The 21,245-nt window shown below is 43.6% G+C and overlaps 2 protein-coding genes across 3 annotated transcripts; both read left to right on the forward strand.

Annotated features, from left to right (window-relative positions):
• The first annotated feature begins 7,823 nt into the window (after positions 1-7,823).
• LOC147454529 (uncharacterized) lies at positions 7,824-8,509 on the forward strand. Its single transcript, XM_086516454.1, has 2 exons — positions 7,824-7,967; positions 8,253-8,509. The coding sequence occupies exons 1-2, from the start codon at positions 7,856-7,858 to the stop codon at positions 8,507-8,509; spliced, it is 369 nt and encodes a 122-aa protein (XP_086372580.1). The 5' UTR covers positions 7,824-7,855.
• A 38-nt stretch (positions 8,510-8,547) lies between these two features.
• On the forward strand, positions 8,548-12,871 carry LOC147454530 (serine/threonine-protein kinase AtPK1/AtPK6-like). Of its 2 annotated transcripts, none has more exons than XM_086516452.1 (6): positions 8,548-9,336; positions 10,973-11,055; positions 11,137-11,257; positions 11,660-11,833; positions 11,911-12,018; positions 12,334-12,871. In XM_086516452.1, the coding sequence occupies exons 1-6, from the start codon at positions 8,548-8,550 to the stop codon at positions 12,643-12,645; spliced, it is 1,587 nt and encodes a 528-aa protein (XP_086372578.1). In that variant the 3' UTR covers positions 12,646-12,871. The 2 variants fall into 2 exon arrangements, with proteins under 2 accessions (XP_086372578.1, XP_086372579.1); XM_086516453.1 differs by having other exon boundaries at positions 11,033-11,055.
• Positions 12,872-21,245: the final 8,374 nt, after the last annotated feature.

Genomic DNA, 21,245 nt, shown 5'->3' on the forward strand with positions numbered 1-21,245 from the left:
AGTATGGCATCAATTATTTAGACACCTAGCTGTATGATATCGATTATTTAGAGCTAAAGTAAAGATGCACAAGGTGAATTCACTAGTATGATATACCACATGCATTCACTACTGTAATACATCAGACGCATTGGCTAGCAATTGTTTGCAAAGAGTTGCTTGTGTAACTAACATGTGTAGATGTTGATCGACATCGAGTGTATAGTTTTGAAAACGAGACCCAAATAAACCGAAGCAAAGGAAGTAATGCAAAAAATACTAAAACAAGCAAATAAATAAAGCATGAATGAATTGCAACAAAAAATGAGGTGCTTTACTGACCTGTAATGTTGTATTGCTGCTTTTCGACTGTCAAATCTATAGGCCGATATTTGAGTCAAGCTACAAAAAAGCAATGTGAATAGTTAAACATATCATCTCGCAATGAAACATCACAGACTGACAGTGCAAAGTATACAGAGCACGTCATACAGAGGTGCCATACAAAGGTATGGTGGAGAGTTGGCACTGTGGTCTCTCCAAAAAATTATAAGAAACGGAAGCAGTGCCCTGCCCCGTAGCGTTTATGTGTTGCACCAAGCAAACACATGCGCATGGAAAATTGGATGCAGATAACGGACCTTGCAGTGTTGTTGACCTGGAGTTGCGCTTGTGTAATTGGAACGTACAGTGTTGTGAATATATGTCCTCCCTACCATACACAAAACACGCAGATGTAATTTAATGTTCTATGTCCTCTGATCAATATTACCTTCTCTCTCTCTCTCTCTCTTTGTGTTGTAAGCTGTTTCGGTCAGCAATTATGTCTCCTTGCCTCCTTGTTGACTAACCTGCGTTACGTATCATGCTTCCTTGAGGTCGGTGTCCCCATCTCTAATCAAAGGATGCAACTTGAAGGTTGTTTAGGTGCGATCCCTCCAAAATATGAAGAAGCCAGTGCTTATGACAAAGGTACTAGTAGTTCTGTTAATGATGCAATTGAGGTGGCGGCGTGAAGCCTGTGAGAAATCTAGCCCTTTTTTGCATACCACTAGATTCCATATGTTCAGTCCCATCGATGTCACCCGCCTGCACCACCCCATGCGGCCAACTCTCCTCTCAAGCCCTGACAGCCCTCCAATCCGCAGCATCCCAGCCAACCCTCCTCAAATTTTTGTCGATGTAATGGATCTTATATGCTAAGCCAGTAAGAGATGCAAAGAAAGCTGTCTCATCTCTACAAGAAAACCGAGATAAGATGCAGCATTATGAGGAATGTATTTGCACAAGAGGCCGCTTGGCACGCAACGTGTATGATATATTGAGTGTATAAATGAATAAAATAATTTTTGAATCTTGAGGTTGCAAAATGCATTCAGCAATAGACAAACTTTGTCTTCTTGACGCTGAAATTGGTTTCGTACTCAGACAATATATTAAGAGTAGCATGCCCTGCGCTATGGAATGTTAAGTCGTTGTTGGCAATAATTTCACTCAGCCCGTTCGGTATACTATAGCTGCTATATGGAGTTTCTACCTTGACCGCTTGCTGCACAAAAGACCTTTGAGAAGATGTGAATAGATTTTCACACTTTGCCCTGGAATAGCATACCAAACTGATGTCTTCCATCTGTAGCCATCTGAACTTGATCCGAGAGCTCTTGCATACATGGAACTGAGTCGTGGTTATTGGCAAGAAGGGAGCTCCGAAGCAGTAACTATTGTGCGTTCAAACCCACACCACCTGCATTCCCTGCTTTGTATGCAACTGCTGAAGAGCAACACTGCAGTATATTGTTGTTGCTAATCTCAACTGCACCCGCATTGGCTGCCGCTTGCATGTGGTTTAGCAAGAGAAGCTCTTTACAAGCCACAATAGTGACCATATTGTCTGTAAAGTTTCTGCTATCCCACCCAGTTGTTGAATGGTCAGCAGTTTGAACTGTTGTTGGATACTAATAGGTGCTGACATATTGGTATACCTGTCTCCAAAAATGCCAATACTCCGCAGTCCTTGTTGTTTGGCTTCTCCAACATCAAATCTCATTATGTGGATTAAAAAGAATTAGCTTTCGCTTCTACTCTTGACTATTCTTTTGATCATGGTTCGCAACGTAGGTATCTGCACTAGAACAAACCTCTGTCATGGGTTGATCGCACGAAATATCTGATCTTTGAGAGTGCTCATCATGTCGGCGAGCATCCGAAGTAACCTCCAGCTTGATCTGCGAAATATTATAACCGAGATTTGAAAGGTCTCCGATACTCCTTTAATCTGGACGTTCTACCCGGCTTGCTGTGCATGCTGCATGGACAAACTGTGCGGAAAACAATTGGTGTGAATCTTGAGAATTAGGCATGGGGACCTGCTGCATATCATTTCCATGAACATTGAAGAATGGCCGAGGGCACAGGGTTGTTGAATCTGCATGAGCTATAATTGCAGCGGCATAATGCTGGCCATAACTAGTTGCACCAACAGAAACGAGCTGAGTAAGGCGTAGTTGAAGTTTGACATACTGTTCAGCTGGCCACTGGGTCTTGTTGCACACAAAATTGCTATGATCTCTATGCGGGGAAGGTGCAGGTACGCTTATAATTAGGTATTGAGGCTTCACTGCAAAAGAAGGCCGACTCAATATGCTGATGGGGCAAACAGTGACATTGTCGACCCTTGTACTGCTGGAATGAATAGGAAGGAGCTTGGCCTACAGATTGGCCATCCCCAACCTTGGCACTGTGTGGACATGAGCAGAAGAAGGCGCACGAAGCTTAGGTGATCCAGAGTTGCACGACAAGAGGTCGCGCAGGTTAGGTGGGTGCTCGTTGAGATTCCAGGAGCCCGCACAGCACACGATATATAGCATTGCCTACTTGGATCCATCTCTGAACTGCTGCGCCTCTGTGAACCTCTGTCTTCAAACTGCTGCCTTTCTGGAACTGCTCTCGAACTGTTGTCTCTGCGAACATGCTTGCCAACTTGTGATGCGATGCTGCTTTTATATTCACGACAACGTTTTTTATTAACAGCTTTTCACGACCTTGTTTTTTTACTTTAATTTGACCGTGCCACGTGGTCGATTCTACGACCAGATAGAGAAAAAAGTTCCTTTGGCTCACCAAGTAAAAATTGAGGGCTTGATTTACTTGGAGCCAGTCCCCCCTCCAAAGGCTTTTGTATCATAGATTCTCCCATAAAGAGAGACTTGGCACAATACATTCTTTGTGTTCCTTGAGACCTTGTTGATGCTATGAAAATGGTAAGCTTCATGCACCAATATTATGCCCATAATTAACTTGCAATAACATGAACTTTTCCCCGGCCTCAATCCCAAGACCTCAAACACCTTCAAAGGTGGAGAGAGCTAGTAGGGAGTGAGGAAAGGGAAGAGAAGAAGATGTATTCTTACGAGAAAGAAGTAGTCTCCTCACATGTCATTACTCTTAGAGCATAGCATAGCATAACAATGGAGATGAAGAAGATGATAAGCATTGCTTTGAAGCTTGACTCTTGGTTGTATTTGCATTCCATAGCCAAGAGGTGTAGGTTCTCTACTTCTCAAGTTTGGAGGAGATGGAGTTCTTGCTCAACACATGCGAGAATGTGTGAGTGTGTGGGAGAGTATGTCCAAAAGTGAGAGCTTTTTCTTGCCTGGTCGACCACCTCTCTCCTTGCACTAGCTTGCACCCCATTGGCCCATGCCAAGGGCTAGCCAATCACAGGCTTTGGTCATAACTAGAAATAGAGGTAGCATTTGGACAAGTGTCCCTCTTTCCCCCTTTGTGAGAGAGAGCTTAATGAAATATTTAATTGGATCTAAATTCTCATTGGACCTCCCTAAAGAGCATCCAATAGAATTCAGACACACTATGAAGGAAACATGGCTAGGGGCTTGACATGTGTCCTTTATACCTCTTATTTATTGGGCATGCCTTGAGTGTGTGTGTGTGTGTGTGTGTGTGTGTGTGTGTGTGTGTTCTCTCTCATCCCCTACCTTTAGAGCTTGCCCCCTCCTACGTAGGGTTCATGTTTGACTTGAACACCTCAAGCACCTTGGTCATCAAGCACCTCAAGCACCTTAGTCATTAAACACCTCAAGCACACATGCCTAGCTTGCCTAAGGTATAAAGTATCTAAAGGTCCTAGGTCTAAGGACTTTTAGCACTAACCTCTTTGGAGGTCTTTAATGAAGCTAACCCTAAGGTCTTTTAAGCTCCATTATCTGCTCATTGCTCTTTGGTAGACCATCTCCTTTTGGACCCTCAATGAGATGTAGCCTTCTCTCCCTTTGGTCCGTGCTGAGATAGGCCTAAAAGCACATATCTATATTCTAACTCTTGTTCCCATTCATTTTTACACATTAAATGATCAGTGTAATATGATAAAATCATTTGGGATAGGTAGATATTAGATTTTATGACATTAAAACTAATGGAAAGACCTTTGTCAATGCAAAATTCTACCAAATCATTTATCGTCTAGTATATGATCACATATACAATTTAAGAGAACAAGTAGGTATAATATAGGCGTCAATTGAATAAGATTGCATATTGTTTCATTACATGTTATTTAATCAAATAAGTAGGTCTTTCCAATTTCAAAAAAATAATTTTTTTTCTGAAACATCTTAAGTGCGTAAGTGAAGGGCGAGTTTAGGAAATGAAAAGACATATGAAGGTGGCAAAAGACCTTTTGTGTACATATAAAGAGGTGGTCCGCGTGTGAGACCGCGGGGGATTGGACCGTGCAACTCTCCACCCAACCGTGCTATTTATAGACTCCTAGCCTCTAAAGATAGCGCCCCTTGACCGCATGTCCGTCCTGGCCCTTGGCCTGACATTACTCCCCCCTTGGAGAAGCGTTTTCGTCCTCGAAAACACAAGTGGTAGTATCTTCGTAAGAACCCTGATGTTTTCCTTATTGGCATCCTCTACACGGGCCAATTGTCAATATGACCGATACCTGGTGCAGTGAGGAGGTTCAATGAAACCAAGAGCAACATCTTGATTTTCAACATTGTTGTCCTTTTGCAACCACCCGTATCTAAATGACGCCCTCTTGTATCATATACATCCGTCATATACGGAATGAAATAATTTGCAAACCGTTTGCCAAAGCCTTCCCAAGTTTGTATGCTCATAGCATATGCCAAACATGGTGAGTCACTATGGAAGATGCATAAATAGAAGCCTTGCTTCACCTAAATCTGGTACTGCTAATAGCCAACGGATGTGGCTGCAAATAGCACGACAAAAAGAATCGACCTTGTCGAGCAATTTCAAGTGAAATTAACCAGTATTGTGTGGCAAGCATCCTATGTCGATTTGTAGAAACAATGACAAGGAGTCGGCCATGCCGAGCAACTTGCTGCCTTCAACAAGTCCAGTAATAGGCCATGTCTATCTCCTTGAGATACTGAAAAATTGGCCCTTGGCCTTGCCTTGGAAGCAAAATGTAACCTGTGATGAGCATGCTCTATCAAGGTACTCAGGAGAAGCCGTGCTTCATATAACTATGTCCGGCACATTGCCCGAGCACGGATGCTCAACAGCCTCGTTGGAAAAACCTTCAAACCATGCTTGAAAATCCAATACACCCCTTGGGCGGCAATCACTGCATAAATTGTCATTCGCAAACCCAACAAAGTGCAAATGATTACATAACCAAATAAAAAAATTACTGCATACCTCATCAATTACTTGAATCGACATGCCAGGTTGTCGATATCATGTGTGTCAACTGTTGTGTAGAGCGCTTCCCGAAATCGAGGAGCTTCCTTGGCACATAACTTGAACCAGACTTTCTGATTTCATGCTCTTGGCGGCGTTAAAGGAAGGCTTCCAGATTCAAGCAATAGCACAAATTCTAGATTGCTGATAAGCACGGCTTTGTTGGCATTGAACCAAATTGGCTTATGTCGACGTTCGCTTTCGAAGGCCTTCGATGCACGGAAATTTTAGGATTTTGAAAGTGCTGAAAATCTCTGCAATTGTATTGATGAGCTAAAAACCCCCGTGGGTTCTGCCCAGGCCTTCTCCCCTCCCGTTGTTGGAGGAGTTTTAATCGTTGCCGAACCGGCAGCTATGGTGTGTACACTCCCTTAAGGATTGGAGAGTGGCCACCCCTTAACCGTGGGCGGCCACTGTAGTAAGAAAACGCTAAAAAAAAAACCTTGAAATTTTTGAAGCTCCCATGGCCGCCTACGGTTTCGACTGCGCAGGAAAAGCTTAGCACAGGAGGTCGATGGCGACCTCCTCAGCGTGTGCTGCAGTGTCGAAAAAGGATGGCGCCGGCCTGGCGAGGCTCTTTGAAGCGCGCATGCGTGGATTGATGCACCCGCGACCTCGAGGCCTCTTTGTACAAGGGGCGGTGCCCGCGGCCCAACTGCTTGAAATTCCTCGATATGCAGGGGTGCATGCCCGCAGTCGGCCACTCGAAGTTGCCCGACCCACAACTTCTGCACCTTCCTCCACGACTGAAAAGCCCTGCAAGGCTTTGCATGTATCATGCACGTCCCATGCAGTGCTTGGCTTCTACAAGCCGCCATAGCCGGGCCTCTCCGTCTCCTTCCTCTTTGCCATGCAAAAAATGACCACGAACGAGAGAGAGAGAGAGAGAGAGAGAGAGAGAGAGAGAGAGAGAGAGAGAGAGAGAGAGAGAGAGAGAGAGAGAGAGAGAGAGAGAGAGATTGCCATGCATCTCCTTCTCCATAGCTGCCCCCTCTCCTTCCTGTCCACCTTGCTTTGATACCAATGTGAGACTGCGGGGGATTGGACCATGCAACTCTCCACCCAACCGTGCTATTTATAGACTCCTAGCCTCTAAAGATAGCGCCCCTTGACCGCATGTCCGTCCTGGCCCTTGGCCCTGCCCTTGGCCTGACACCGCGTCAATTGGTGTATTTGTGTTTCTCTTCTCCTTTATTTTTTCTTTAGCGTTTTCTTCTCTTTAAAGTGTCCTTGCTCTCTCTCTCTCTCTCTATCTGTCTCTCTCTCTCTCTCTCTCTCACACACACACACACACACACACACACACACACACACACACACACACAATGTTGTATCCGTCCTTCTTACGTTCAATCGATACTGTTGCAAATTTACGTGATTCATCATTGTGTCCGTTGCTGCATGCTATAGACTAGTGAATCGTTTTTGTTGTTGTTGAGAGAATCTTTGAATAGTCACCCGTTTATCAGTCAATCAAAGGACTAGTCGAATACCACCTAGACACAACTAATTTCGATTGCAGATGCAATGTTAAAGAAAATGGCTCGTTGCAGGGAGGTCATGGATTCAAGATGTGGGGCATAAACCGGCCGGAAATCACAAGCCTACCCAAATTTACTTCTTCTGTGAATTTACAAATGTGCATCGGAGGGTCAGATGTAAATCCCATTTACAGTTGCCGGTGGCCCCATGTGCCTCTTCAAAGCGTGCGTACATGAGAATTTGTGCAAGGGGAAATAACTCCAGCCTGAAGTAACGGAGGCTACCGCCACTGCATCTTGGCGCATATGAGTTATGTAGCCTCCCTCAAAATCGGTCTCTCCCCCTCTTGCTCCAAGCTTGATTTTCGGGCCGCAGTGGCAAACTGAGTGCAAAGTCCTACTTTTAAGCATTTTGGCGCTGCGGGGAATCTGTATAGCCACATCGTGAATTCTTGCCGCTGCGGTGAGTTTTGCACTCCATGTGCACATGCTTTCAAAGGAACCATGGAGCTGGAAAAATGTAACATTGTGGTTTGCCACAAAGCGAAGAGGCAAATAAAAGGATGACACGTGAGAAAAGTGCCTTCTGTGCGAAGCAGCACCACGAAAGAGCGTGTGGGTGAGAGAGAGAGAGAGAGTAGCAAAGATAATCCTTGCGTTCGATGAAACTCGCTCACAATGTGACAACTGTGATTCCGTCCGGCCGATCCTTTTGGGCGTGCTGTGTATCCATCCCCACATCATCGTCTCCCCAGCTATTGTTTTGCTTTCCAGGTACCAGGTATGTTCTTGCCTCCTCCGTGTGTGATTTTGAGTGTTGCGTTTTTGACCTTCTTTCTCTCTCACACACATCACCCACAGAGAACTGATTGCACGCATCCACAACCCCTCCGGCTAGGATCTCTCTCTCTCACTCTCTCACACACACACACACACACACACACACACACACACACACACATACACACACACTACGCATGCACGCGCAAACACACAGCAAAGCACGGCACTTATCAGATTCCTTGTTTTTGCTTTGTTCTCACATTCTGTTCCTTGCAGCGTATATTCTGCAGGGTGAACCCACTTCTTCATTCACTTCCCAAGAGATCCTTCTCATGAGTCTGATCCGCAAGAGTCACTCTCCGTGCGCCACCATCTCCGTGGCATGCCTGCTAACTTCAACAGGGCCACCTTTCTCTGTGAAACCGTCAATTAAGAAGACTGCGGCAGCATCGGGCCTTGTGTTCTTCTCACAAATTGTCCACAGGGTTGCAGTTGTCCGTCGAAGATCAACTCTGTCAGCTCTCCACATTTAGGTTTGTGTGTCAGGTTTGGTTGTGTGTGAGTGCACAGCATGGCAGGTGCATACACCTCTTCCAGCACACAACTCCTTAGAAAACAGAGGCTGTCGATGTTGAGCAAGCTTTCCATTGTACCTCCAGATGATTATGAGTGCACTGATCCACATACTGGATCTGAAGAGTTTGACTTCTCGGAGGTATTTGGTTCTCTTCCTTCCCCTCATCATCCCCTTGCATCCATTACCGAAACAGAAGCAGGGTCTGATAGTTTACCAACATGGTGTTATGCCGAGCTTGCGGCTGGTCGCAAGCCTGCCATGATTTGCACACGGTCCCATTCATTTGTGGGCCCGTCACCACGCCCCAGCATAGTACGGCAGGCGAGTCTCCAATCATGGGATGATTCACATGGACTAAAATCTTTTGATGCTCTTCGCCTTGCAAAGCAGGGAGGTGCGGTAGTGAGTGTATCACCTCCACGCATTTCTTTCAGCGGTTCTGATGAGGACGGAGATGGTGAAGAGAGTGGGGCCGACCTCTCGTTTCAAGGATCGTTGGAATCCATATTATCTGGCTTGGATTCCTCAACACAAGCCGATGATGAGAAGAATACAACAAAATTGGGCCCTCAAGACTTCAAGTTGCTTCGAGTTGTTGGGCAAGGTGCTTTTGGAAAAGTCTTCCAGGTGCAGCAAATTGAAACCGAGGATATTTTTGCAATGAAGGTTATGAGGAAAGACACAATTATGGAGAAGAATCACGGGGAATACATGAAAGCAGAAAGGGATATTTTGACAAAGATTGTTCACCCTTTTATTGTGCAGCTTCGATACTCCTTTCAGGTTAGAACATCGTCCCACTTTGTTCCTGATATTGAAGCTCACGAAATTTCTCTCTTGGCACACTCAAAGGTTTATGCATATGTTATAGTATGTTCAATGAGATTGATTGTGGTATAGCTATACTAGCCATGAACCTCATATAAAGAACAATAAGTCTGGAAATACTAGTGGCTCATGGTAGGGTGGTTCTAGAGACTTTCGGATGTTTAAGGGTCACTTGCAATCATCAATGTCATTCATGCCATCCGCTATTCCCATTTCCCATCCCCCATTCCCATTCCGTCCATAGTCACATGGAACGGGAAATGAGAATGGCGAATGGCATGAATTGCCATTCCTTGTGACTATATAGTCACATGGAATGAGGACCGGAACAGCAAAGTGGAATAGGGATTGGGTATGGCAGACCCAAAAATTGCCATTTCATGTGGCTACGATTTGGACATACTGGAATGGGTTGATGTTGAGACAAATGATGGGGTTGAAAAGGCTTCTGCAATCATTGTTAGTAATGATTGATCATAAAGTTATTAGGAGGATTTTTAGCTAGCAGGGCTTGTGCACAAAAACTGGTGGTCAAAATTAGGTGAGAATGTGATTTGAGACAGCTGTAATTTGACATGGTACCATTAGCTAGCTAGGTAGTTAAAGTGTTCATGCATAGAGATGGAATGTTTAGTGATGTTGGCTAGTGTAAAGAACGTTGATCACAGTTTTTGGTTCCTATTTTCTGGTTTCCTATCTTTTGCATCTGTTTGCATGTTCTCTTGATAGGCCCTTTCCTCATAGGGTCATTGTAACATACCATGTGTGATTCTGTTGAAACTAGCCTTGTCGTACCACAACATTTGATACTTCTCCTGTTCATTTTTTTAATGCTGTTGTGATCAATGAAGATCTTGAGAGCTCTATACAGTGTGACGTTTTTTTTGCAGTACATTTTTAATCTTCTTCTCCTAGAATTTTACTCATTGTTTGTCCTGTTGAGCACTCATTTTGTTATTCAGCTCTCCTTATTGATTTGTTCATTTAGTACATTTACCTTCGGAGTGTGATAGAAAATTAGTTCTTGGTTTTATAAAGTAAGTATGAATCAGGCTCTGACCCTACACAATGCAATTTCTCGCCTACTTTTTGGACAAGCAGTGAAGTTAAGGTCACATTATTGTCAAAGTTTCATGATTATCTTCGATAGGTTGTGTAATTGTGATTTTCTTCATTCCAGGTCTGTACGCGATGGAATCATACGTCAGTCTGTAGCTTATTTTAGGGATTGAGAATTCTGTTCTATGTTCTGTCTGTGGCTGTAAGTGTTTGAATTTCAGGAATGAAGTGTTTGCACGGTCTTGTTTTACTTCGAGGTTTTTTATAAAGTCTCATCTAAATAAGCCTCTATTATTTACTTTGTTCATCTCTTTTGTGTAGGTTATTTTGAATATTTAAATAGCTGTGGTGTTATTTTTTAATATTTTTATTTTGCATACTCTAATAAATGAAGTAAATATTTTAGTAGTCTCGTTTCATTATTGTCTTTCTTTCTGTTGTTTTGGTATTTTGTACACATGTTTTAGCCTTGTAGTGTGTAAGTTAAGACTATTTGACCTTATGAGGTATACAACTTGTGGGTGGCGTGCAGACTAAATCAAAATTGTATTTAATACTGGACTTCATTAACGGGGGGCATCTATTTTTTCAGCTTTATCGCCAAGGGACGTTTAGGTGAAAATCTGGCATTTTTCTACTTGCATACATTTTCAAATTGCTTTCTTCAATGTTCACATATGCAATGCCATCTTTCAGTGAAGAGCTTGCTCGGGTTTACACTGCTGAAATAGTGTCAGCAGTGACACATCTTCACAAAAATGGGATAATTCATCGCGACCTCAAGCCAGAGAATATTTTGCTGGATGCCGAAGGACATGTAAGTGCTTTCACATTAATTTTATTCAATGTGTAGATGTTTCCATTACAAAGAAGTGAACATGCGGAATTCTTTGTGTTCATAGCTGGGAGAAAGATTGGGAAGTTTTGCTCTGTGTGTGTGTGGGGTGTGGGAGCATGTATTGGTGCCTAGTTCTATACCCACTATTGGGCATTGACGACGTTAGTGGGGATGTCGTAGTATGTAGTTAAGACTATGCATGATGGAGCTGATGGTTATATAGTCTTGTGGATGACTACCATGAGTCTATACCTTGCACTTTCCTCTAAAGCTGAATCTAGGCTTATCCTGGATTCACCTAGGTATATTTTTTGGTGTGTGCCATAGTGGACCTTGCTTTCTGGCTATTTGTTGATTGTGCAACGTGTTATGTGCTGCCAGGTTAAGCTCACAGATTTCGGTCTTGCAAAGGAGATTGATGAATCGAAGCCAGCAAATTCTCTGTGTGGGACGGTAGAATATATGGCGCCAGAAATTGTCCTTGCAAAGGGCCATGGCAAGGCAGCTGATTGGTGGAGTGTTGGCATTTTGCTCTTTGAAATGCTTACTGGGCAGGTGGGCAATGTCTCGCTGAACATTTTTTTCAAATAGGTGGTTGCATGCTCTGATCAAGTCATGCTGTTGTGCTGCAGCCTCCTTTTACTCACAATAATCGGCAGAAGTTGCAACAGAAAATTGCGAAAGATAAGATCAAGCTCCCTTCTTATTTGACAAGTGAAGCACATTCACTGTTGAAGGGGGTAAGGACTTTTTTTTGTGGACAGTTTTTGAAGAAATTATGAGGAACTTGAGCATTAGTTTCTCTCTATCTCGCTTGTTTTTGCTGCGATTGAGGATGATTGTTTTGATATTAGAGGGTGGTATGTGATGGGTTTGAGGGACAAGCTTTTTTTGACAGAGTGCCACCGTTTCCCATGATTGCATTACTGTATGTTTCATTAGGGGGTTATTTTGGGTTGATTCCAATTTGGCTTGACTTGTTTTCTTTGCATTTGTCACAACTTGAAACTGTTGAGAAAGAGGTTAAAATTGAGGTTGGATTGCTCTTGATGCAGTTGCTTCAGAAAGAGGCTTGTAAGCGCCTGGGGAGCGGTGCAAGCGGAAGTGATGCTATTAAGCAGCACAAGTGGTTCAAACAAATCAACTGGAGAAAGCTTGACGCACGCGAAATTGTACCCAAATTCAGGCCGGCAGTTAATGGCCAGGATTGTATTGCCAACTTTGATGAGAAATGGACCAAACTGCCTGCTCAAGACTCACCGGCCTCTACTCCGAAATCACATGGTGACATGGGAGTTTTTGAAGGATATACATACGTTGCTCCTAACCCATGGCTCACCTTGCTTGATAAGACAAGCAAGCCTTAATGATGTGCAGCCCTTTGAATTTGTGACACTTTATTCCACATTTTCATATGTTCTTCGGCCTCTTTTAACAGGTGTAACTTCTACCTTATTGTCTAATTTTTTCAGGAGACATGAACAGATTGTATGTCATTCTTGGCGCTACTCTCGTGTATTTCACATGTACTCAGTGTTGTATGGCTGCTCACTAATTGTATCTGACTTGAATACTGATTTTTGAATTTGGCAATATTTTTTTTCAAGTTCCAATATGTTATAGTTTTGGCTGTGATATATATATTATGAAGCTTGGAAGTTCCATCTTGAAAGTGGATGTAATGTTGTTCCATTGACATACGAAGTCTACGGGTACAAAGTGTATATTCTTGGTCTTGAGACCAAATGCAAAACTTTCTCATGGTGAGAGAAGGTGGTTTGCCTTGAACAACTCAAGTGGTGGATGCATGACATAGGTATGATGTAAAACAAGTCTGTAATAGCCCTGTTCATAGCTTTTCCCACCTGTTTATAGCTTTCTCCATACTTTGTATGGTACATTTACTATGCTTGGATATTTGGCGTATCATGTGTGTGATATGATAAAAAACATACGAACTACGCATCATTTGTACTTTGGATTCAAATACTGTCTAGTTTTAACCAGAATCAATAGCCAATGGCATGCGCAAGGTTTTGAAGTAATGGCTTTCAATTTTCTGCACTGCAGCCAATATATAGTTGTCATAAATAGCATGTCTTTTGGGTTCCCATATGGTATTTGATGCATGGATTTTTTGTGGAATTCTCAATAGTACTTTTCGTGCTTACAGCACATTGTAGTATGTTTGCTGTATGAAAGAACTATGCTATTCAGCCTCATCAATCAAAAGTATGTAGTTTGTGCATGAAAAATATTGGTTTTCAAGAAAATAGTTTTACAAAAATAGTTTTGATAACCAATAGGGCTTCACCCAATCGAAAGGTATGTCAAGCCATTAGATAGGAGAACCAAATGAGCTCTTAGGATTAACGTGTGAGCTCCGAACGGCCATCAAGGGCTCAATGTCTATGCACTTTTGCTTCAACCTACTGATAAACCTACTCATACAGAAGTTCTTCGATGCTTTAACCATCTTGACAGAAACATGTATTAAAAGCTAAGTGAGTCGTTTCAAGAGAGGCACACCTGTTTAAATAGAGCAATGGAGTCATCCTAGCTTGGGCATCCCCCTCTTGCTATATCAATTGAGCATACCGGTCCCTAAACTAGTAAATTTAATCCACCATACCCCTTTTCCTTATTTGAATACTTGATCAGGTAGATGTTTCGTACTAAATAGAGTATACATTTTGTACTTACAAGAGTATCACATCAGCTAATTGTTGGTATCATTTTGATTCAAAATCATGGACTATCATGGGTGATTGAATTGGAACAAATTGAATCTCCTTAAATTGGCTCATACAACTTGAATGTACCTAAACCACTTCATCTACCCTACGGGTTGCCCCGGAAAAACATAGATGTGCATTAAATGATGCCAAGTTCCACCCTCATAATTAAACCACTGAATTCATTGCCAGTGACCGAGAGAGAATCCATACTAGTTAGCCATTGTTGAGGAGGGGCTGCAAGTAGCGAACGGGCAGAGGAATTCACGACGAGCCAACACACAGAAGGCACAACGATGGCTAGACGGAGGCTCGTTGCCGCAAAGAGCTCACATGCAAAGGGCCGAGTGTGGAGAGAGCCCATAGGTGTAGAACAGGTAGCAATATGTGCAACTCTAGCTGGCTCTCCTTCTATATTATTCAATAACCAGGAACATGCCATCTCTTTATGAGGGTATTTTCCTCTACAAACTCCTCGTGTAACTGCCCTGATTACTTCGTTAGCGTAGCAGGCTCTTTTCAATTCTCGAGCTCTCTAGCCTCCACGTGTCAAGATTTTGAAATCGGAAAGTAAAAAAGTCTTCGTTATTTTTAACATCGAATCAACGAGACAGCTCTATACCAATCGTCGTTGCGCCAATGACTGCCACAGTTGTCTATTAATTGTAGTCCGTTTTCAGCAGATGCGAAGCAAGGGCCCAAGAATTCGCATTGCATGAAAGACAGATGCAGTCACCTACGCATGCATCTTGAAGTTGCGCCAATGACTGTCACAGTTGTCTATCAATTGTAGTCGTCCGGTATTCTGTTCGTTTTCAACAGATGCGAAGCAAGGGCCCAAGAATTCGCATTGCATGAAAGACAGATGCAATCACCTACATATGCATCTTGAAGACATGTGGCTCTATGTAAGATGTTGACATGGGCTGTTTTCAGCAGGTGAGATGGTGTGCTTGGCACTGTCTTGGTCGATATGTATTCCAAATGTGGTGCACTTGAAAAAGCACAAAAAGTGCTTGAGGTGCTTCCTGTCCAGAATGTCGCCTCTTGAAATGCACTAATTGTGGGATGTGCGCAACAAGAGCAGGGCCATAAATCTCTAGGGTGTTTTGAGTGGGTGCAAAGCAAGTGTAGGTTCCCAAATTCAGTCACCTATACTTCCGTCTTGAAGGTCTTGAAGGCATGTGGCTTTGCGCAAGTGCTCGACAAGCTTCCTGTCCGCAGTGTGGACTCTTTGGACGTACTAATTGCAAGATTTTCCCCACACGACTTGGCTAGAAATCTCTATTTTGTTTTCAGTGGATACGAAGCGAGGGCTCTCTCGAGATGCATGCATCTTGAAGGCATGTGGTTCTACGCAAGATGCTGACATGTGCACAAAAATCCACAATTATATTCTTATTCAGAGGGTTGAAAAAAGATACTGTGCTTGGCATTGTCTTCGTCGATACGTATGCAAAGCAAGGGCCTCTCTCCAGATGCAATTACCCACGAATGTATCCACGAATGTATCTTGAAGGCATGTGCCTCTACGCAAGATGCTGATATGGGCACAATTATATTGTTAGTCAAAGGCTGTTGAAAACATATGTCGTGCTTGGCATTTCCTTGGGCGATATGTATGCCAAATATGGAGCGCTTGAGAAAGCACAAAAAGTGCTTGAGGTGCTTCCTATCCTGACACTCCTCGGATTGACAAGTAGATTTTGTCGGAGGTACTAGCTATAAAAAAGATATCGTGCTTGGCATTGTCTTTGTCGATATGTATGCAAAGCGAGGGCCTCTCTCCAGATGCAATCACCCACAGATGTATCTTGACGACATGTGGCTCTACGCAAGATGCTGATATAGGCACAATTATATTGTTAGTCAGAGGTTGTTGAAAACAGATGTTGTGCTTGGCATTGCCTTGGTCCATATGTATGCCAAATGAGGGGTAATCTGGCTATGGCAAGAAAGCTCTGGGCTTTTTTTACCAGATGCAAAGGAAAGGCCTCTCTCTAATTGCGTGGCATGGGCCGAAATAGTAGGAGCAACAAGTTTTCCTAAAGGACACATGTATGAGAATCAAGGAATTTGCCAATGTGATGACAAGGAACTGCAAGGGAAGTATGCATCATTTTAGCCGCAACACAAGATGCTGTATGGGCACAAAAATTCAGCTTGATATTATTACTCAGGAGCTATCGATGAAAAACGATTTCGTGCTTGGCAAAGCCTTGGTCGATATGTATGCCAAATGTGGTGCGCGTATCACAAGGTGGTCCTGACAGAAATGTCGCCTCTTGGAATGCACTAAGCGCGGGATGTGTGTAACAAGACCAGGGCTAGAAAGTTTAGGCTGTTTTTAGTGGATGCAAAGCATCAAAATGCACTAGTCACGGGATACGCACAACAAGAACAGGTCCAGAAAGCTCCACGCTATTTTTAGCTTCCTATCCGATGCGCTTGAGAAAGCACAAAGGAGCTCCCTCTCTAGAACCATCTTGAAGGCTTTCGGGTCGGCAATAGATGCAATCACAATCACCTACACAGGCATCTTAAAGGCATGCGGCTCCATGTAGGATGTTGATATGGGCGTAAAAATTCACATGAACATTGAGCTTGACAAAACTCCAACACTCCTTGTGGTTTTTGGCGAGGTACCCCTCTGAAGCACTACGATCCGTATCCAATTTATGCAGAGGTACACCTGTGAACCACGACGATCAGTATCCCAAACACTCTCAGGTAGAAAAATCTAACACGCTTTCATGAAAAGTCTCTCTCTCTCTCTCTCTCTCTCTCTCTCTCTCAGTTTCCAATATTTTGTTCGATCTCAATTCAATACAAATGCGGCTAACGAAGCACTCTAGTTGATCTACTCTACCTTGAATAAGTCTAAAAAAAGATCTACTTAAGCATCCCCTCCGTGCTAATTGGCACGAGCATTTTCAAATGGGATCGACGGTGGGGGTCATTCGGGCCGTCACATAAATTCTTGGCGAAAAGTAAATTCAGGTCAGCAAGTAAACTTGGGCTAGTAGATAAATTCAGGTCCGCGTCTTGAGCCTCGAACTCGCGACCTCCCCGATGTGATGCACGTGCTTTAATCACCACGCCGCATGCGTCCACTGGAGTATATGGCATTTCAATGCCACATATGTAAACGCGGGCCGAGTTGTAAATTCATGACAATTTTGTAAATTCGAGACGTGCAAAATTGTAAATTTGGGCCGCCCGATCACACAGCCCACAATGCACGTGCCTTGCCATCTTCACCTTGACCCTCGATCCCATTTGAACATGCCCGTGCCATAGAGTGCTGAGGCAAGCATCCCTCCTTCGCAACAAGCCGGGTCTTGCCTTGCTCTTCCCCCCCCCCCGGCCAGTGCTTCTTTTGGCGTATAGGAAGCGCAAAGAGAGAGAGAGAGAGAGAGAGAGAAAGAGAAAACTCACATAGGCATGGACAGGAGGTGATCGTGGGCTGAAGTGATTCAGGCCGTCCGATGCACATTTATAAATTATGGACATTTGATAAATTTGGGGAGAAAAGTAAATTCGGGTAGGCTTGCCCACTTCGGTTCATTGAAATGTAGTGGGTTTAAGTACGCCATATAGTAAATGCAACAGCGTGAGATAGTGCCGAGGCGTTGCACCTACGACCTCTCAAGAGCAGCTCGGCTATCCTAATGGTTTCAAAAAAATTAAAAGCCAAAGATTCCTCCATGCCTCCCTTGGCTTGGTAATTGCCTCGCGTGTCCATTTCGCCTCCCCTCCCCTGCCCGTGTGGCTTCCTTTCCATCTGCATGCTGCCGCAATACCTGGCAGACTCTTCCCCCAGCTAACGCATCAGGCCACGTGACCTTTCATTCCCATCTCTTTTCCTCCTTAATGAAAGATGCGGCCCGGGCCCCGGCCCTGCTCAAGAGGGATACACCCTGCCATGCTTTGAGAGAGAGAGAGAGAGAGAAGCCGGCTCTGCTCGGCGTCCCTGTAATATTAGCTTGCATGTCCCACCCCCACCTCTCGACTTTTCATCTACGTATCCTAAACTCACCCTTCACCATTTTTCAAATTCCATCGTACTGGTCAACCATCCAATTTATCCACCTTAAATTTAGTTTGTTTCAAAATCGGCACATTAGCTCTTCAAATTGATTAAACCAGAAAGAAGGCATACAAAGATATTGCCTCTTTGATAAACCTAGTAGAGCATACCGGGAGCACACCTTTCTGAGGAGCTGACACAGTGGTATCTGCAGACCAGTATTAAGAGAAGCCATGTAAAACTAGGCCTAGGGTAAAGGGGCCAGTGGACTTGGGGTTAAATTTCGAGCGTTAGTGCCCTACGTGGACAGGCAAGACCCAGTAATAATCAGTTTTTCAGCAAATCAAAGAAGGACACATCACCAAGATTCCAAGCATATTCCAATTTTCAAGCATATTCCAATTTTTTGGCTCTAAATTGGGAGGAGGTGCAGCTTTGTTCTGGTACCCGTCCCCTATTGGCCCCTTTACCCTATAGGAGTTTGATCTTCTAAAGTTGAATATAGCCATGGACTATGGTTCGTAATAAAATATACAAAGAATAATGGTGAATAGTAAATCGTATGCCCCATAGAAACTTGCCAAATGTGTAACATAATCAATCAAAGAATCAAGACAATCTCTTAAACCGTTAAATGTCCAAAATGTCACATTGGCAAACAAAAAAAGCCATGTAATGTAACAGTCTCGTTGTTGTGGAATGTAACCAAATCGGCAGATGTCTATGCTAGAATATTGTGTGCGCCATTTCCACCACAGTCCTATTCTTCCACTATTCTATGAGGATGATCTAGTATTTGAATGCTGTCGCATGATGCCGTGGTTTGCACAAAACTATATAAAAGCGTTGGCGGTAACATCTCCACCCTTGCCCACACGAATAGTCTTCAACTCTTTGTTGGCACGAGTGTGCGCCAATTTTTAAAGACTTCTACTTATGCTTGAGCAAATATACCAAAGTAAAGTGGCTCATCCATCCACCAACAACATAAAATAAAGAGCTCCGCTTAAGGATGAAGTCTCCAAAGATCCACAAAGGTCACTCTGAACCAACTCCAAAAGTGCAACAACTCAACGTATAAAGTGATTTGGTATAGCGGCCTCTCTATGCTACTTCCCACAAATGCACAAAGTTTATCGTCCTTGCTTACTCCCAACATCAGGTAAGCCTTCTATTATATGATCACAAAAATCATGACGAAGATCAACAACATTCAAATGGTCAAACCAATAATGCCAAAGATCGCCTATAGGAGAATCCGTAACCAAAGAAAGAGCCCGGAGCTTGTAAAGACCTTGCTCCACTATGCCCCCTTTGACTGCCTTACCGGAGTCTAGATCCCATATTGACATTGCATCATCTGTGAGGACCACCTCCATGCCTAACTTTGCACATTTCGTGCACCAACATGAGGGAGGGATGCCTGCAAAATTTACGAGCGTCAATTAAATTTGCCTCAAAAAATAATAGGTGTGTCGCTAAATGCGTCGCACGTTGTGACACTCATAGCGACGCTTACAAAATGGAAGGCGTCATATATGCGACGGCGGTGTGTAAAAACTTCAACAAGAAACCCCCAAATTTATCAAGGGAGCCATTCTTTCTCTCGCGGCAATTGAGCAGAGACGTACTCCATTGGTTCTGCAGTTTAGCGACCTACAACACCATCGCTCTTTAGCTCTTCAGTGGCGCCACCCCATCTCTCCTTTGCCAGGTACACCACACACACACACACACACACACACACACACACACACACACACACATTCACATTTAAACATGCAAATCCTTCAAGATTTGGTCCACACTACACACTTACATAAAATAATTTCTGGTGTGGAGGATTTGCTCAACAACTTGGAAATATATCTTTTTAAAGTATTTTGCCTTATCTCAAGCTTAAAGCGATGCCTTTTGTCTCTCTCTCTCTTTACCTTTTTTTCTGCTCATGCATAGGAGCTAACTTTTTATCTACTCGTTCGTGAGGTACAATCCCTACTAACCCACCTTGATTTCCATCTGAGCTCCTCGGATGATCGGGTGTATACTAGGATACTCCCCATGTATTTTTCAGAATCTCTAGCTATCGCAAAGGAGGTTTTTTGGTGTGGATGACCTACATACCTATTTGATTATAGACGATTTTGATATCCAGAATTATCTTGTCCTAGGGAAATACACTACCTTTGTGGAGCGGTGTATAACCACAATCACATGGGAGTATCTAGGGGTTTAAAATGTGGGCCGTCACCTTTGAGCATAACAACGAAGTTGAACAACCTACACAGTTCAATGGTGATATACCTCATGCAGGTTCTTAACTATAGTGTATTGGTTCACCTACAACTCTTTAAGGCGAGGCACGATAGCTCTCTCCCTACCTACTCTCTCTCTCTCTCTAAACTAGGGTCGTAATTCTCAATTACAGGTATTAGACATACTCTCCCCCCCTTGTTTAGCTCACATTGGCAATCTTCTCCCTCACAATCTTCGCACAGGATTGGCTTGTGCTTGCCATTTTGCTTCATATCACAAGATCTCGGCCTCTCTCGGGGTCCAACCCCTATCTCTCCCGGGGTCCAAGCCCTATCTCTCTTTGCTGCGTTCTCAACATATTAGCTCACATGTTATTTTCTCTACACTCCTCCTCTCCTCTCTCTACGTTTTCAGCAGTGAAGGCCCTACATGGGCACTCCCTATTCGGCTGCCAAGCTCTTATGCGCATGGTGGAGTCTCTACTCGATTAGGTGATTGTTCTCAGTGCATATGGGCACGCACACATGCGTACACACACACACACATGCGTACACACACACACACACACACACTTGTATCGTGCTGATGTCGTGTTAGAATAACACCAGGGTTATTTACATGGCTTGTCTACAAATGTTTAAGTTGATTCTTCATGCGCTTGCCATCTATTGGCCTCGTGGTGACAGATGGAATAATAAGGCTGGCATGCTCGGAACCAACTGATGGTTACATTTGGTAGCAATACATACTCGCGGGTAGTAGTTTTCCTCTGGCAAACCGCACCATCCACATACTATTGCAGATGCGTGCACACATGGAATATACAGTAAGGGAAAACAACTACAACACTTTCGACATCACCATCAATAAGTATGGGGTATCCTTGTGAAGAATGCTACAACCACCTGATCCAGAATAGCCTCGCTACCAGAAGTAGGTAGGTGCT

The sequence above is a fragment of the Adiantum capillus-veneris genome, chromosome 7 (genome assembly GCF_014529385.1).
Source record: "Adiantum capillus-veneris isolate H3 chromosome 7, ASM1452938v2, whole genome shotgun sequence".
Classification (NCBI taxonomy): domain Eukaryota; kingdom Viridiplantae; phylum Streptophyta; class Polypodiopsida; order Polypodiales; family Pteridaceae; genus Adiantum; species Adiantum capillus-veneris.

What these genes read in the sequence shown, in the direction of transcription:
- LOC147454529 (XM_086516454.1), top strand. Translation starts at nt 7,856, where the DNA reads ATGAAACTCGCTCACAATGTGACAACTGTGATTCCGTCCGGCCGATCC. An exon ending in GCTATTGTTTTGCTTTCCAG is followed by an intron (nt 7,968 to 8,252) that starts GTACCAGGTATG and finishes TGTTCCTTGCAG; the next exon opens with CGTATATTCTGCAGGGTGAA.
- LOC147454530 (XM_086516452.1), top strand. Translation starts at nt 8,548, where the DNA reads ATGGCAGGTGCATACACCTCTTCCAGCACACAACTCCTTAGAAAACAG. An exon ending in AGCTTCGATACTCCTTTCAG is followed by an intron (nt 9,337 to 10,972) that starts GTTAGAACATCG and finishes GGTGGCGTGCAG; the next exon opens with ACTAAATCAAAATTGTATTT. An exon ending in TTGAAATGCTTACTGGGCAG is followed by an intron (nt 11,834 to 11,910) that starts GTGGGCAATGTC and finishes GTTGTGCTGCAG; the next exon opens with CCTCCTTTTACTCACAATAA.